At 36.7% G+C, this 18,840-nt stretch overlaps 1 protein-coding gene and 2 non-coding genes across 7 annotated transcripts in view; 1 reads left to right on the top strand and 2 right to left on the bottom strand.

Annotated features, from left to right (window-relative positions):
- Positions 1–18,840, top strand: part of Nalcn (sodium leak channel, non-selective) — a 316,074-nt gene that overhangs the window by 27,796 nt on the left and 269,438 nt on the right. For all 5 annotated transcript variants that reach the window (XM_052732374.1, XM_052732370.1, XM_052732372.1 and 2 more), the window contains 3 exons: positions 2,753–2,836; positions 4,320–4,459; positions 4,548–4,676. In XM_052732374.1, coding sequence (XP_052588334.1) covers positions 2,753–2,836; positions 4,320–4,459; positions 4,548–4,676 — 353 coding nt within the window. The remainder of the gene's footprint in view (positions 1–2,752; positions 2,837–4,319; positions 4,460–4,547; positions 4,677–18,840) is intronic.
- Positions 5,530–5,636, bottom strand: LOC128108137 (U6 spliceosomal RNA). The gene has a single exon (XR_008217344.1). It is a non-coding gene; the product is annotated as a U6 spliceosomal RNA (small nuclear RNA).
- Positions 13,265–13,370, bottom strand: LOC128108073 (U6 spliceosomal RNA). The gene has a single exon (XR_008217290.1). It is a non-coding gene; the product is annotated as a U6 spliceosomal RNA (small nuclear RNA).

The raw sequence follows: 18,840 nt of genomic DNA on the forward strand, positions 1-18,840 counted from the left end.
TAAGTTGCTTTCTCAGAATCAGGACTCACACAGGTTTATATATTGTATTTGATTTAACTGTTTGCTAAACTCAAAAACTATTTTTCTGATTTCAATCTATAAGAAATGACAAATTAAAAATGAAAACCAGATAAGTGTATTTCTGCTTTTAATTAGGAATAATTAGAATAGATGCACATGTAGTGTCAACTTTAATTATTCTGCATTGCTAATATTATCTTGAAGTAGTCAGAACATCACAGTTCATTAAAACTTGTGTTTAAATGCTAGCTGAAGTTTCTGTTAAATCTGAGATCTGATTGTCCTGAACCAAAGTTTAAGTATTTTTCATTATCTTGATTCTTGATCATTAGAGTGTAGCAGTTAAGTGAGTGATGCCAATTGTTGATTTTCTGATGTTAGTTCCAAACTTCATTATTTATTCTTCAGCATTCATATTATATAAGACAACAAGTTGGGTTTGACATTCCATTCTTGATTGTAAAATGATAGTTTTAATGAAGTTCGATGTTATCAAAAAGGTTACCTGTCACAATAAATTAATGTTACTAATATAAATTTTATTGTTTTATAGTTTTATGTTTGTGAATTTGTCTTGTTTTTACAGTTGCATGACAAATACAGACATTTTTAGGGATAAAAACATCAAAATAAAAATATATCTGTCCACAGAGATGTTTTGGAAGACCCCATATTTCTCAAGTGAATTGCTTTGCTGTCTTCAGTTAAATTGTGAAAGTTTTAAAAATGTTAATTAGTAGCTGTCTGCTAAAAACTTTTCCTTTTTAATTCACTTGCCAGCAGTATGCCATTGCAGTTCTCACTCACAACTTGCAAAAGGATGCTGCCTTTGCTCACTTACAGGGCTGAAGCTTGTTTGTCTACATATGTAGAGTGATGTTATGAATATCTGTTTCATTTTTAATTTTTATTATTTATTTTACTTTTTGAGATTATACTGTAATTACAAGATTTCCCCTCCCCTCCCCTCCCTCCAAACCCTCCCATATACCCCTCCTTGCTCTCTTTTAAATGGCCAGCCCTAAAAACAGGTACATACAAGTAACATTATATAGACTGAGCAAGATGTATTTACATATTTAAAAACATACACACAGAGATAGAAACTGAAAAATATACTTGTAGGATATCAAAAGGCTCTTGGAGAAAGAAAAGGAAAATTGAAAGATAAAGAAGTGCAGTAGAGGGCATAGCGGAGGGAGAAAAGGAACCCCCCACACATACACACACACACATACATGGAGCAGCTAGTACTTAGGAGAGGCCTGAGGAGTTGGAAGTGACAGGTAGGCTGTGCTCAGACAGAAGCTGGCAAGGATTTGTAGAGTCAGATGGCCTCTGGTAGGGCCCAGCATGACCCGAGACTTCCTACTATGGTCAGTGAAGACCAGTGAGGGATTTTCATCCATGAATAACAGGATCTAATTTGTACCTGAGAAGGTTTTTAATTGCCTCTCTTCAGAAGTATTCCTGTTGACTAAATCTCTAAAGGAAAAGCCAACCGATCAAAATGATGTATATTTGAGGTACTGAAGATCATCCCATGTATTGTAATCTGAATTCTTCAAATGAATCTCAGTTGTCTGTTTCTTATCTGGCAATAGATCTAGATAAAAGTAGAATGCATCAGCAAGGTGGTGGCATTCCTATAATCCTGGCAGTTGGGAGACAGAGGCAGGCAAATCTCTGTGAGTTTGAGGCCAGACGGGTTTACAGAGTGACAAAAACAAAATAAATAAATAAAAATATTATAATAATAATAATAATAATAATAATAATAATAATAATAATAAGCATGCATCTACTGAACACTGCTGGAGCAATAATTAACAATGCTAAGATATACTAACAGAATGACCCTGGGAAGCTAGTACAACAAACCACACGCTCATGAAGCTACCATCGCTTATCATTTCTGACTGCAAAATACATCCCTCTAAATGCATTTGGTGTCTCTGCTTGTTAAGTATTTGCAAGGCACTTTTAGATACTTTCTTACACTGAATAATTGATTGGCAGCCTTCAACTGTTTACCTTTATACAAACTGAGAGACAGGTCTTTAACGTATATCCTCCTTGACAAGTATGACGATTTCTGCCCAAAAGCCCAGGTAGTGTCTGCCCTCCATTTTTATTGACACTTTGTTATTTCAGAGGGAAATTCTCGTTTCAAATCCCATTTCATTGAAATACACATTCTGACCTCAGGATAGAGTCCCTGTTAGTAATGAAAGCAATAAATCTTCATTTTCTTCCACCATAACTTCCCAATTAAAGTCAATATATCTTTTCTTTGCAAATTAAGGAAATTTTCTCCTTCACTGTTACTGCCTGGTTATCTTTCCTACTAGCAGTGGGTGGTCAAGCAGTTTTAAAGGCCTCATTGCCTATAGCATGCTCTGGGCCTTAGGGGACAAGCTGCCTTAGGACTTGATATGATTAGTTGCCCTCTATTACTACATGTTAGGTTTGTGAGGCTAAGAGAACAAATAGATACTTTCTTTTTAACGTCCTGAATTCAGAATTCTGCAAATTCCCATCTCGTCAATTATTTGCTTTAAAAAATTGCCATTTTGAAGTGCTAAAAATACTCTTTTTGAAGTTCTGTTTTATTGTGATATGAAAATTGTAAATGGTTTGTACTGAATTAGCTTTGACTATTCCAACCACAGAATTAATATACATATATAAATTCATTTTGCCTGACAACCCATGTGGAATTTATTTTCAGGGTGATAGCTCCTATGTGAAGGATCGTTGGTGTGTTTTTGATGGATTCATGGTCTTTTGCCTTTGGGTTTCCCTTGTGTTACAGGTAATTAAATATGTTTAAATCGCAAAGAGATGTTTTTAAAAGTGAGCATTAGTTTTCATTCAAAATTTATCTAGAAACATTGAAGAATATATTTCAAAATGTGGTTGTGTTTCTTATATTTCATATATTGTTTATTTTACATGTTCATGGATAGAAAACTCTACTTGTAACATTTAAATTATTGTTGATTACAATTGTGAGTTCTTCACAAAAATTAAAATCAATATCAAAGGTAGTTTTTCCTTATGAAACAACTACAAACATATTGTCAATGAAATATAATAAAAGATTTGAAGTGAGATATCTAATTTTTTAAATCAAAAGTTGAATTTAGTAAATTCTAAGTTCTGGACTAAATCCTCACTAAAAACAGATGAAACTATTAATATTGAGATAGATATTAGACAACACCAAGAGCATTACAAATATAAATGCTTTATTTTAATAAATAGAAAGTGTGTATAAGAAGCTTTTACAGAGCATTTTACTAGGAAATAGTATAAATTCAGTCTCAGATTCTTTCAGGCATGATTTTACATTTAAGTACAGGTAATATGTTCTCTAGTTCTGATTTGATTTTTTTTTTTTTAGTTTGATTTTACTGAGAAACCAACACGAGATTTACCTTTCTAACAAAAATTAAATGATCAATGCATTGTTGTTAGCTTTTAGTAGAATATTGTAAGTCAGATCCCTATTCTTCCAGTCTTTGTTTAAAAAATTCAGAACAGGCATTGACGAGATGGTTCATCAGCTAAAGGCACTTTCCACCAAGCTTGACTTCCTGAGTTAGATCCCTGATATTTACATGGTAGAAGGAGAGACCTGACTCCTTCAGGCTGTGTCTGGCACTTACCTGTGCACTGTCACACACGTATATGCACACACACACACACACACACACACACACACACACACACACACACAATTAATTAATTAATAATAAAAATTTAGGATACAAATGTGAATTTCATCTCTCCAACTCTTCATGGTGGCTGTTGATTAGCTGTCCTTCCTCATTTTTATGAAGTGCACCTCTTCTGTGACCTGATTTCACCTCTCATACTCATGTGTCCTTTCCATTTAATAAACTATTGTATGTTAAGTGAACAGATTTTTGTGATTATTTTGCTTCTGCTAGGAAGTAAGTGGTCATTTTCCATATTTTAATAATATTTTAATATTTTCCCTATTCTTTTGTTTTCTAGAAAGTCAAAGACACTATAAGTGAGAAACAGCTCAAAGGTTGGCATTTTATTTTATGATTAAAAAAGAACTATGGCTTGAAGAACTAGAAAGTGGAGATTTAGGGCACTTTCACTAGTTTATGTATTTGTTTCTCTTAGGGTAGCTATAGTGTTGAGATGTGATTCTTGGTGAAATACAGTGTAGGTACAGGGTGCACATTCTTGTGTTACTATCCATTCCACTGCAATAAGCAACACTAAGAGGAGTCTAAGCTTGTGCATTTCTTCATCTGTAGGTGTTTGAAATAGCTGACATAGTTGATCAGATGTCACCTTGGGGCATGCTGCGGATCCCACGGCCACTCATTATGATCCGGGCTTTCAGGATTTATTTCCGATTTGAACTGCCAAGGACCAGAATTACAAATATTTTAAAGTAAGCTTGGTGCATACATTAAGAGGAATACTTATGGAATTTTTTGGGGTATTTAATATATCTTATCTAACTTTGCTCTTTTCCCTAGGCGGTCAGGAGAACAAATTTGGAGTGTTTCAATTTTCCTCCTTTTTTTCCTTCTTCTGTATGGAATTTTAGGAGTTCAAATGTTTGGAACATTTACTTACCACTGTGTTGTGAATGACACAAAGCCGGGGTAAGTTTCTTAGCTGTAACACAAATCTTATATCACCACACTTAGCCACACTTTAAATCTAGGTGATTAACAAGGACATTTCTGCACTTTGTGTGTGTGTGTGTGTGTGTGTGTGTGTGTGTGTGTGTGTGTGTGTGTTAAATTGTCAAATGCTTTAAAATCAGAGTTTTGGGGATTTTGTGTTCTTTATTCTTTGCCAACTTAGCATTGTTTTGTCCAAATTTGAGCCGAAAGTTTACAACAAGCTTGATCAAAAATGTATAACCTGGTGGGAAAGAATATTAAACAAAGACAAACCTTCCTGAGAGTATCCACATGGGGAGTGGGCTTACAAAACTTTGGAAGATATCCATGGTGTTAGATTGTTAGGGAAAATAAAACCCTCATTCTTATAATTAATACCAGTGGTCATCTGTTCCTAAAAACAGTTTCCTGGCTGATTTCAGCAAATTTCTAGATAAAGGATAGTTATCTGTTTCATCCATGTATTACAAGAATGGTGATTCAGGTACAATATGTGAGTGACACAGTGACTGATGGTGTCATAGGGCCTGATCTCATGCATCACAACCGTCACTACGACCGGGGGAAAGAGCAGAGCTGATTGCCAGCCCCTGGACATACATGACAGCCCTGGTGTGGGCTGGGCATCAGAGTTTGGGAGTCCAAGTTCAGTCCACAGATGTTCAATAGTTGTAACTGTACAATGTAGGGCAGAAATTGATTTTATGCCTCCTATTCCTATCTTTAAGCGGGAATTGATCTATTTACAAACAAAAGACTCACAAATTATATTTAAGAAAAATCTCAATTGGAATCATAGAATATGAATTTACAGCACTTTTTTAAACTTTAAAGGAGACTCATTTTATTTGTGTTAAAAAATCTATTTGCGCAGGGGCCATGCTAATCTTCTCTGTATCGTTCCAATTTTAGTATATGTGCTGCCGAAGCGAGCACATGAGAATAGGAAGAAGCAAAGTGCTAGAGAGGCCCACAGAAATCCACAAAGATACCCACACAACAGACTGCTGGCAATGGTCGAGAGACAGCCCGAACTGACCCACTCTGGTGATGGGATGGCCAAACACCCTAATTGTTGTGCTAGAAACCTCATCCAACTACTGAGGGATCTGGATGCAGAGATCCATGACTAGGCCCCGGGTGGATCTCTGGGAGTCCAATTAGCGAGAATGAGGAGGGTTTATATGAGCGAGAATTGTTGAGACCAAGGTTGGATAAAGCACAGGGACAAATAGCCAAATGAATGGAAACACATGAACTATGAACCAATGGCTGAGGGGTCCCCACTGGATCAGGCCCTCTGAATGGGTGAGACATTTGATTGGCTTGATCTGTTTGGGAGGCATCCAGGCAGTGGGACCAGATCTTGTGCTCATTGCATGAGTTGGCTGTTTGAAACCTGGGGCCTATGCAGGATTGTTTGGCTCGGCCTGGGAGGAGGGGACTAGACCTACCTGGACTGAGTCTACCAGGTTGACCTCAGTCTGTGGAGAAGGCTTTGCCCTGGAGGAGATGGGAATGGGGGGGGGGTTGGGGGGAAGGTGAGGGGGACGGGAGGGGGGAGAACAAGGGAATCCGTGGCTGATATGTAGAACTGAATTATATTGCAAAATAAATTAAAATAAATTTAAAAAAAATCTATTTGCAAATAGCTAGGATTTTAAAACTATTGCAGCTTTTATAATTCTTGTGATTTTTTATTATTTGGAGAGTATTTTTCATAAAAGAAATTTTTTGTATAAGTGAAAAGAAGATGAACAGCTAAATGAATCCATGTGAATATTTACTTATGTATATGATTATATTATATAAATAATGATAGAATTGATTCAATTTCAGCATTTTTTTCTGAGCTTATGTAAATTGCTCAGGTCATTCCTCTGTGACTTGTATATAGATTGTCTTCTGAAAGCATATACAGAGCTTTCAAAATTAAAATGGACACAGTAATTTGCAAAAACGTCATGTATTTTCACTGATTATATGTTAAATATCAAAAACCTCTTAGCAAATATGCTTATGTTTTTATCCTTATTTCTTATTCATATGTGTGAGTGTGGGGCTATGTATATGCCATGGCATGCCTGTGGATATTGGACGACAGCCTGGGGTAATTAGTTCTACTCAGTTCTCCCTCCCATTTTATAAATAAAGTTTGGTCTTCTGAATACATTATTTTCTCCACTATCACAATTCTATTCATCTTTTATTTAACCACTTTATGGAGTCTTTGTTGACATGGAAAAGCTTGTATGTAATTATATATAAGCATATTATATATAATATATACTTATGGAACTCATTATTATATCTTTGCTCACGAGAAACATTACTAGTTTTCAGGAAATATTATCTTCACATATAAAATGGGAAATATTTCTTCCTACTTTATTTTTAAACACTTTTATTTATTCTTTGAAAATTTTATACATATCCACCCCCACTCTTGCCTGCCAGCTGCCCCTCTAAACTCATCACCCTCCCAACTTCCCATACTCTATTCATTTATAACCCATGGAATCAAACTAGTGTGGCCCATACAGTATGATGAATATGAGATTGATAGACTCCTTCCTTTCTTTTTCGTAAAATTCATGAATGAAATTCTCTGAGTCTGAAGTTTTGTTTATTGTGGTGGTGTGGGGAGTGGTGAGGAGACTTCCATATTATGAGTTAAATATAACCAACATATTAATATTTGATTTTTCTGTAGGGTGTGCCAAATTTTGTTTTCCACAGACCTACTTATTTTTGTAGCTTGTAACACTGGACTAATGTTTATAAAATACTTCCTGGGTATCCTTCTAATAGCTGTTGGATCTGTTGGAACTAGCCATGTCTCAATCCCCATATTAGTGATTTTATTTTTATTTCCTTTAGGGCCCACTTTCTAGTTTATGCATCTTTTCTCTCACATGCAAGAAGCTGTGTGACTTCTTTAATGCTCTCTGATATTATTTGCTTTCCCGGTTCTTTATTTCTCTTCCCACTCTTTCTTGCCGCAGTTGGTTTTCTAGGCTTTTCTTTCTCTTGTTTCTTCAGATGAAACATGTCACTGACTTTAAGAATTTCTCTTTTTAAATATAAGGTCTTAAAGACATACCCTTCCTTCAGAGTTCCTCTCTAAGTACATCTTCAAATTTTGATATTTTGCATTTTACTAACTGTTTAATCCAAATGTTTTTTTTTTTTTCATTTTTCTTGTGCCATCTTTCTTGACCTGAAGGTTGTGTAAGAAGCATGGTTTTTTTTTTGGTTTTTCGAGACAGGGTTTCTCTGTGTAGCTTTGAGCCTTTCCTGGATCTCGCTCTGTAGACCAGGCTGGCCTCGGACTCACAAAGATCCAACTGCCTCTGCCTCCCGAGTGCTGGGATTAAAGGCAAGAAGCATGTTTTGAGTGAGAGATTTTCAAAAACAGTAATTTACATTGCTATGTAATTTTATTCTATTAAAATTAGATAAAAATCCCTACAAGAGTTTCATTAAGGATCATTTTGAGGAGTGATATACAGTCTGAATAGGTGACATTGCATGAGAATTAGAGAATTCTCAATTTTTGCATGTAATTTTATTGATGCTTTGGTGAAGTTAGCTGGTGATGTTCCAGTCTTTTCATCAAACTATGAAATAGCATCACCATGTTTTCTTAATATGACAGGAATTTCCTTTTTCTCTTTTAGCTCTGTCCGCTTTTTTTTCTTTCTCTAACTTGAAACTCTAATTAAGTGAATGAACACAAAGAGTCTTTGTCTTTCTGATTAACTGACCTTTCTATAGTTACACATTTCTAATTGTTTCTGAGTTAAGTTTGGTGAAGGCCGGGTATGTAGTGAATCAAGAAAATGACCTTTTAAAGTTTCCCTTCATAATAAAAATTAGATTTTGAAGTCTAAAATAATCTATTTTTGTTTAGCCAGCTTTTGTCTTATTAACAATAGATATTTTCATGAAGCTATTTAAAATTAGATGTGCTTCATTTCTTTCCTAGACTGGCAATAAAAGGAAGCAAATGTCAACCCCACCCCCAAGTAATATGAGCCACTTAACTACAAGGCCAGATTGGTAAGAATGGGATTGAGCTCATTGAAAAGAGCTAAAATTAAGAAGGAATCTGGAAATAAGTGAGTTTGGCACAGTTGGCCAGAGACCCTAATCAAAAGCTTGAATTTCACTGTTACACACACACACACACACACACACACACACACACACACACACACACACACACGAAGAACAAACTAACCAGTAGACATGGAATATGTTTTTGTCCCCCACAGCAAGACATGGGATACAGCATGAACAACAGAAAACAACTGAAACTCCTAGACACTGTTACTGAGATAGAAACTAGTGTAACTATTTCTAATAAAAGTTTGACAGATATTTTGTTTTTAGAAAGGCTGAGTCTGGTGCCACCCTTTCCTATGTGAATTTTAAGTCTGCAGATGCATCTTTTCCTGTGGTCTCCATTGTGTTCTATGAATTCACTGACTATCTGCTAATGCTGAACTTGAACTCTTTCTAGTTACAGTGTGGCTTTGCACATAAGGTCATTTCTAGCTCCTGATCTTTCAGACTGAGGGCTCTGGCTTCTACTTCATTTGGATCCTACATGCCCAGTCCTGTTCATATCTCCGTGTTGCTAGCCACTCTCCTGATGTTCCTACCATGTGCTCCTTCCGCACTTGTGCTTTAGCATTGGGAATGAATTTTTCTTTCTTATATGTTGTTATTTGAAGTTTTTCAGACTTTTTTTAATTTATTCATAAATAATGCATCAGAAAGTATCCAAATTTTTATTTTTACTATTTATTATTTTAGTAATAAAGATTATAGTATTTGGATATTTGTTAACTTAGTATTCTTTAAAGTTTTCATTCATGTATATAATGGGTTTTAGTCATTTTCATCCTCTATTATTCTGTTGCATAAATCATTTATTCAACATAGTTGTTTGAAATGGATGGAGTTGACTTCAATATAGGACATCTTGCCAGTGGTACTCAGAGCTCCTTTTCCTCCTCCTCCTCTTCCTTTCTTCCCCCTTCCCCTCCTACCTCTCCTCCTCTTCCTCTTTATTGCTTCTTCTACAACTTTGTCTTTCTTCTTTCCTCTTACTTATTCCTTGTCTTGTTTTTCTCATTATTTTGCAAGGTCAATAAGGCCACATTTAATCAACGTTTAATGGATGCATTATGTCTTTTAGTCATCTCCTTATCCATAATTCTGGGATTCTAGCACAGAATTAATACTTATTAATTATTTATATAAGGCATGATTGAAAGAATATTTTACTTAGATAAAGGTAACATAACCCAAACTGACAAGAAAGTGAAAATAAGCAAATAAAGAAAAGTAAGTCACTACATGTGGGAGAGGAAAATTGTCAAAAATAGAAAATCTATGTTTAAAGCAGAGAAAAGCAGTGAATTATTAAACATGTGGAGCAGGAAAACTGAAGAAAGTTAGGAATAGGAAAGTTGGCTATGTGGGCAAGAGACAAACACAGGGAAGAAAAGCTGTAGTTATCCTTTTTATTTTTCAAAGTAGGCTGTTGAGTATGTCTAGATTATTCTACAGGTGGGTGAGAAAATACCAAAAAATATTGTGTGAGTGAGAGATAATAGCTACCAAAGTGAGGGACAGGGAAAGTAGCTAAGTAAGAAGTGGGGATAGTGTAGAATAAGCATTATTTTATTAATTATTTCTTTTACTTTTGAGATTACAATTTAATTATGCTATTCACCCCTCCTTTTTCCCATCCAACTCCTCCTGTATACTCTTGTTTCCTCTCTTTCAAATTCATGGCCTCTTTTTTCATTAATTATTGTTACATTCATATGTGTATATACATATATATATCTGTAAATATATAAATACAGTCCTGGTGTGACAGTTGTCAATTAGGTATTGTTCTGGAAAACCAAACTGTAACACAAATACACATGGATGAGTTTGAATGATATTTAAACAGTGCATGAACTTCAGTACCAACTGAGAAGAGGCATTAATGTCTCCTCAATTCAAACCTGTAAGTTGCTTCATTGAGTCTGCATGGCCAGCTCTGTGGTATGCCAAGAATTGAGAACTGATTGTCACTAAATTTGTACTAAAAGGCCTCTTGAAATGTAAACATTGGGCCCACTTCACCCCATTATCTTGAAGACAGAAGTCAACACAAAGAACTTCATAAAGGATAGCTGAAAATTCAGTTGCAAGAAAAATTCCTTTTCATTCTTGTAGTTGAAGTTTTTCTGTGTCCCAGCCTGCTGGTGGTCAGGACAAATTTCTCTCACCCGCCAGTCCCGCAGCCACTCGGACACAAGTAAACACACAGAGGCTTATATTATTTATAAACTATATGGCCATTAGCTCAAGCTTATTACGACTAGCTCTTACACTTAAAATTAGCCCATTTCTGTTAATCTATATGTTGCCACATGTTCAATGGCTTTACCTCTGTGCCTGTTACATGCTGCTCCCTGGACGGTGGGCTAGCATCTCTTGACTCAGCCTCCCAGAATTCTCCTCTCTCCTTATCCCACCTACACTACACTTCCTGCCTGGCTAATGACCAATCAGCATTTTATTTATCAATCAATTAGAGCAACACATTCACAGCATCCCCAGGGCATTCTAGTGACATGAACAAACTACAGAGCATGATGTTAACTGAAAAAAGTCATGCACATGTACATGTCTTTTATGGCATCATTTATGTATGGAATCTAGAAAAGTTGGTTTATGAAGGTAACAAGAAAGATGATGTGTATCAGAGACTGGGGGTTGGCAGGGTGAGGGAAGAGAGAACTGCTGATAAAGGACACAAAATTGCAGCCAGATGGGAAGGATAAGCTCTGAGAACTCATCCTCAGCAACATGAGCATGTTATAATGTATTGTTAGTTCAAAATAATTGGAAAGTAGATTTCAAATATATCACTACAAAAACATTATTGGACATGATAGTTAATTAGCTTGATTCACTCATGCATTATGTATGTGTGTGTGATATTGTGCTAAAAAATAAAGCACAGCTGTAATTTGTCAATTAAAAATAGCATTAATATTGACCTTGAGACATGGCTTAGTAGGTAAAGCCTTTACTGTACAAACTTGACCAGCGTTCTAATACCCAGAACCCACAATAATGCCAGACAGGCATGGTGGTATACCTCTGATCCCAGCACACAGAAGACACAGACAGGGGTCCCCAGAGAAAGCTGGCTAGACTGACTAGCTGTACTGGCAAATTCCTAGTTCAAGTTAGAGACTTTGTCCAATGAATAAAGTGGAGCACAATCAAGGAAGAGTCCCAATGTCAAACTATAATCGTGCACGCACGTGCGTGCGCGCACACACACACACACACACACACACACACACACACAAGCACTCATTGTGCCCCCACACATGTGGACATGCATACACACAGGTACACATATAAAAGCAGTATCAATTCATTTTATCTAGTAAAACATGTCTCAGTCAAGCAATAGCTATGGTTATGCTTAAGGAATCAATGTTGCTGTGTGGATCTCTAGATTCATACTCATTATTTTGTCCACAATTTTTCTGACTTTAGACTAATTAACTTGCACATACTATCTTCTTGATAATGAGAAAGCTTTCAAACAGAAGGCTGTGTGTCTTAGGTCTCACCACTGAACTCTGGAATGTATCTTGTTTAATCTGTGAGGCAAAAAGGATAAAGAGTGAGGTAATTAGTTGCACAAATTTTTACTTTTAAATGATATGCATTTCTTTAAAGCATGTAGAAGGACACCTTAGCCATGTCTTCAGCAGCATTACCAGTCAAGGCTGAGATTCTTATCTGATAATGAACTGCAATCTAAGGCAATTATGGAAAGAGTAATGAGATTTGACTAAGCAAAACAGCTCAATTCCTAAAGAAAGTTGAAAAGGGCAGTGGCCTGCAGCAGAAACAGGTGCTGCAAATGCCAATGTGGTGGCAGACATCTGCCGCAAGCTGAAAAGGGAACCTGCAAATATGAAGCAGCAGGTGAAACAGAAAAGATGAATACTTACCTGACACCTTATCATTATCCCTGAGAAGGGAAAAATGTATTCATGCTTTCATATAAAATAATGAAATCTATTCCCAGGAGTGAGGCAATTAGAATAGCTTTAGGGCAAGTAAATGTAAATGTTAAATATATAAATTTTTTTCATAGAGAGGGCAGAATTCAACCAAGAGTTTAGGTGCTTCTTTGTGCTGGCTGGACCGTTTGCTGGAGGAGGTAAAGTGCCATGCACCACAGATACCCAGGGTAATTCTCCTTTATCTCTACTGTTTCAGGGAAATTACTAATGGCTTCACGTTTTATCCTAAGAAGCTTCTGCAAGGGTCATCCTTCCTTGGGGCAGCTTATAGAACCTGGCAGTGTTTTATAAATTATCATTAAAAAGTTGTGCTGGAAAAAATATAAAGTTGGATTTGAGGAAATTTAATATTGCTGATCCAAATAGAATTTAAGTACACTAAAGAAAAAAATTAAATTTGTCTTACAAATTCTGCTAACAAAACACAACTTCTTTTTAACACATGGAATGCTTCATGTCACAAACTCGCATGACACCCTTGAGCAGAGACCGTGTTAATCTTCCTGAATCATTCCAGCTTTAGTATGTGTGCTGCTGAAGCAAGCACAAAAGATGATCTTTAATGGACAGAAGAGTAAAAATAGAAAAATAATAAAGCTGGAGTATCATTTCCACAGGTTTTGTGTCTTTTATCATGACTCACCCTGGATCTAGTTCGCAAAGCAGAAACAGAAGAGCTGCTGTTGAACCAGGTCGAGAAGGGCAGACTGCCTTGTGACTGCAGAGCAGACATGCGTGGGCAGCGTGAAGCTGGCCTGCTTGGGAAATGCATCCTGATGCTTTCCTTCTCTGCTTCTACTTTGATTTGTTCATGACTTCCCCTTACACGGTCATGACTCAGCTGCAGCCTCCTGGCTCCTGTCATACACTATCTCTTCTAAATCAGCACAGTAGCCAACAGTGTAGTAGGGGAGCAAACATGGGAAATGGCAGAATTGTTTAAGACTTCAGATGTAACAAGGTAATAAGATGACTAATATATGTCTTTAGATAATGTGTTGTAATTTATATTCATAGTAAAAATACTTGAGAAAACACTCAACTTTTTCCATAGCTTTACTTCTGGACTATTTAGGAATGAACAAAGAAATTGAAAAATTCATGTCAAAACATTCAGTTTAACTGTTTCCTACAAAACATGCCACATCTGCTTGTTTATTAAGAAGAAATGATGTCACTATTATTTCCTACTCATATGACTTATCTTGTTTTGCAGTCCCACTGTGTCTAGACAGCTCCATTAAAAGTCCAAAAGTCATAATCAATAAATAATTTATCTCTGCAAATTAGAACCTTGCTTTCCAGGGTGGGATTAGTTTTCCAAAGCTTCCAGCATGAGAACAAGCCAGGCCAGTTCAGAGATGGCTTTTAAATTATTTCCCCAATGGGGAGACTAGGTAGAGGTGAACAGGAAGCCAGATGATTCTCTGAACTCAACTGGAAAGTCAGGTAACTATTCTAGGTAGGCCCATGTAAATGACAAGGACCACTTTCATATTCAGGGCTCAGCTGTCATCAAGACATGAATATTCTTTTCTTCCTGCCCCTAAGAACATGACAAATATGACATGATGTATCAGAGTACATATTTACAATTGTCTTTGGTGCAAAAGTGTGTGTGTATGTGTGTATGTATGTGTCTATGAACATAGAAGCACACACGTGTGTAGTTGTTTCACATGGACTTCCTATAATTATGTTCTGCTTTTTTTTCTTCTTAGAACCCACAATGTAATGTAAGTATACTGATAAAATATATGAGATAAAAGAAAGCTTACTGGTACAATAAATAACAAAAATCCCCTAAGTTGTATAGTATCTTTGTTGCTTATGAATTCATTGTATTAGATATTTCCTTTGCAACTTTAACAACTTCTCGGGAATTTCCAACTTCTGAAATACATGCGGTTTGACCTCTGTGAATGACTTAAAAAATAAGTTGAATTTGAGAAATTAAGAAGTCAACATTAGGGCTGGAGAGATAAGCTCAGCTATTAAGAGCACTGGCTGCTCTTTCAGAGGAACCAGGTTCAACTCCCAGCACCCATGTTGTAGTTTGAAACCATCTGCAACTCTAGTTTCAGGAAATCTGACACCACCTTCTGGCTTTGGAGGGCAACAGGCACATACTTGGTACACAGATATACATGGAAGCCAAACACCTGTGCATATAAAATAATACAATTAAATTAAATTAAAGCAATTAACATTTTCCTGTGTATCTTTAGGTCTTCAGGGAGTCAAAGTGCTAACAATGTAAACTGAATAGTTATCTGTAAAGGATCATCATAGGTGTATGTTTTGAAAACCTAGTAAGTAAATATTGTGACAGCCTGACATGTAAACAATGGGTTCTGACCTCCTGGGCTTTTTTTTTAATCAGGGAGAAGTTACAATGGGGTTATTAGTGCACTAGCCCCACTGTGCCAGTTGAGGATAGTATATTTCCCTCTCTGTTCCTCACACTATAAGTGTCTGAGTGTGTGACTGAACATGGCCTGGAGTGATAACTACTGCTTGAATACAAGAAATTATATTTAAATAACTTCTTGAGTTGAGAAACCACTGAAGAACTACAGATGTCAGTGAATGGGTGATAAATTTCTCCTTCTCTACCCCCTTCCTCTAGTTCCCCCTTTCCCTCTCCTACGTACATAGTGGCTTTCTATTCCCATATCACAGAACACACATTTAGTGCCAGGACTACTGCCTATTGACATTTTCATAGAAGTCACATCGAGGTTTTTCCATTACCCACCATGCCCAGCCTCATTCTTACATGTAGGATTTCTAAGCTGTGCTTCAGAACCTCCTTGAGACCTCCATGGCTATGAAAGCAGCTGCATGCTGCCCTGTGGCCCCTCTTTTTCTATCCTATCATTCACACTGGGTAGCAAAGTCCTCAAGAGAGGAAAAGCTGCCCAGATACTCCATCCCTCACAAGCAGTGTGGTACAGGAGTAGACCTTGAACAAATGATCATTATACTCAGTGACCCCACTAAGAACCAAAGATGAACAATTTCTGAATAGGGCTGAATAATGCTGAACACATTTGCTCATTTGTGATAGTGGTGACAGAAGGCCAACACGAATCATATTATAATTAGCTGTGGTAGTAGTTTGACATCAGTGAAGAAAGATGGCAATGAAAGTCAGAAAGGGAAAAATTCGAACAGATTGCTAAATGGGTAATTAATGGGACTTGTCTGCTTGACACCGAGCCTGATGACTTGAATTCCATCCATATGCCTTACATGGTGGCAGGAGTGAATTGACTATCTCTCATCTTCAATTGCACATTATGGCGAGTGCATATTCCTCCAACCAAAGTCAATAAATAATGCAAAACTTTAAAGCCTTCAACTATGCATTTGGCATTGGGGAGTCTTGCACATTTGAGGTTGTTAAATCACACCAGTTGACACCCTTGGTAGTTAGTTTTTATTGCTAAATCAACATGACCTACAGTCACCTAGGAAGAGAAAATTCCAATAAGGAATTACCTAGATAAGGTAGGACCGTAGCATGTCTCTGGAGGATTATCTTGGGTGTGATTGACCCAACCTACTGTAGGTAGCACCATTCCCTAGGCAGGGGGCTCTGGAATACAAAAGAATGAAAGAAACTAGCTAAGCAAGCAGACATCAAGGATGTATTTATTCTCTCTCTGCTCTCTAATGTGGATGTTAGATGACTAGCAGTTTTGAGTTCTTGCCTGAATTTCCCCTTGACGATAGACTGTAACCTAGAGTTTTTAGCCAAATAAACCCCAAGTTGCTTTTTGTCGGGTTGTTTCATCACAGCAGCAGAAATGAAACTACAACAGGGCATGTGGTTTCACTCTGCCTCTTCATAACCCTTTTTTCTATTATGTGGAAGTGGGATAAAGACATCCCACTTTTTAATAACTGTGAGGTTTCTCATTTGACAGATGAGGAAACCTAGGCTAAAAGGCTTAGTGTCATTGCTCAAAGTAGTTAAGTCAGCTAGTCACTGCAGTAAAATGATAATTCTTGGTTTTTTATATACAGCTTAATGTTCTGTGCCACTAAGATTAATGCTTAAGTTAAAAGCATAGAGCTGGCTGGGTGATAGTGGTGCACGCCTTTAATCCCAGCACTGGGGAGGCCGAGACAGGTGGATCTCTGTGAGTTCGAGGCGAGCCTGATCTACAGAGCGAGATCCAGGAAAGGCTCAAAGCTACACAGAGAAACCCTGTCTCAAAAAAAAAAAAAGCATAGAGCTGAAAAGTTCTGATCAATTATTTGGGGTTGCTTTTATAAATTATTTTAGCAATAGTCTCAGAAAAAAAGTTCTTAGATCTTAAATTCCTACATAGTGTTATTTGAAAATAGAATATTTTGTTAAGAATTCAGAAAAAAAGAAAAGCATATGCCAGGAGGATAATTAAAGCCTTTGGAAAAATAATTAAATACTCAGAGGGATTCCAGCACTTATTTTGAAACATGGGCCCTATTAAATCCAGAAACTTAAAACACTGAAAATCTATGCCAATGTGTAGGTATAGCAATGAAGTAAAATGCACACAAACACAAAGACACTTACTGAAGAATTTCTTTCTATAGTTATTTTGCAAATGAATAAATAAATTCACCAAAAATTTGAATAATGGTTGAAAGACACATTCATTCATCTATTCAGAAAATAATTATAAACATGTATTATGTATTGGTTACTCAAGAAATAAAAAATTTATTGGCTGAAATGATATGAATATAAATGAGATTTCTTTTGATGGAGATTTGCAGACCAACATATGAGCAAACTGTCAGGTTGGCAAACTGGGCAGGAGCTGATGTTGCAGGCATTTGCACACAGAAAATCTTCCACTTGGGAGGCCCCTAATGTTTTCTCTTTAAGGTTAGTAAGATGAAGTCCACTCATGTAGTGGAGGTTGACATGTTTTATTCAAAGTCTAGTGAATCACACCTAAAAATTACACTTTAGACCCAGCATCTAGAGTGGAGTTTGACCAAACAACCTGATACTATAAATTGAAAGGGAAATTTGCCCATTACCCACTATGTATCCAGCACTATATGGAAGTAAGGTTACACTTGAGAAGAGCTGAAGTTTGAAGAGATACAACAAAGTAATGGCCATATAAATATGAATTGCCCTTGGATTAAGTGTGAAAAGTGAGGGACTTTTAAGAAATTACAGCAGGGAATTTTACCCCAATCTGCAAGATTTTAGGAGTGGCATCACTGAGAAAGGAACACTCAAGCTGTGTCCTGAAAGTCAAAATATGCTTCAAGGCCATGGCTAGACCCCCTGGTCCATTAGTATAAATTAGGCAGAAGGATACTGGAAGTCTGGGGCTTTTAATGGTGATAAGAGAGAGACATAGCTCTATATTGTCACTCTGAATAGCCTTAAGAGTTCTCTTATCTTCCTGTGACCTTGATCAGGCAAACCCAGGATTTGTGTTTTTGATGCAGAAAAGAATTTCAAGACTAGCCAGTATGAAGAAGACTTGGAGATTTTATAAAAGATGTTTTAATATAACCTTTAAGTGGGAGAGTTAGGGGAAGGAGAGGTACTCAGGAAGAAAGCTGTGTCCAAGTGGAGATAGTGACATTCCAAAGGACAGTAGCAGAAAGTAAGCTATAAGCTAGTAACTGTGAGTGTGAGCTTCTCAAGTGAGAGGCACAATTAAATATTTTTGCATTAGATACATATTATTTATTTGGTTGCTCTCTAGTTAAATCTAAAAAGTTACTAAGAGACTTTTGTTTTCTTTTCTCACTCTTTTGAAAGTGGTCTGGCAGGGTATCTGTGGAAATACCATGAATGGAATTATAATTGATATAGTACAATCAAGAGCCACTGGGGCTACCCAGGGGGTTAGTACATGTTCTTTCCCTTCAAATGGAGTTTCTGGTGAGGTTTCTAGAAAACTGTAGGATTATATTTGGGAAGGAAGAAGGCCTTAAGCAGTTGTTAATTGTGTTGGAGTTCTTTTCTATTGGTGAATAGCTTCAACCAGATTTCT

This window comes from Peromyscus californicus, unplaced genomic scaffold (assembly GCF_007827085.1).
Source record: "Peromyscus californicus insignis strain IS unplaced genomic scaffold, ASM782708v3 Scaffold_12__1_contigs__length_115047231, whole genome shotgun sequence".
NCBI classification, from domain to species: Eukaryota; Metazoa; Chordata; class Mammalia; order Rodentia; family Cricetidae; genus Peromyscus; species Peromyscus californicus.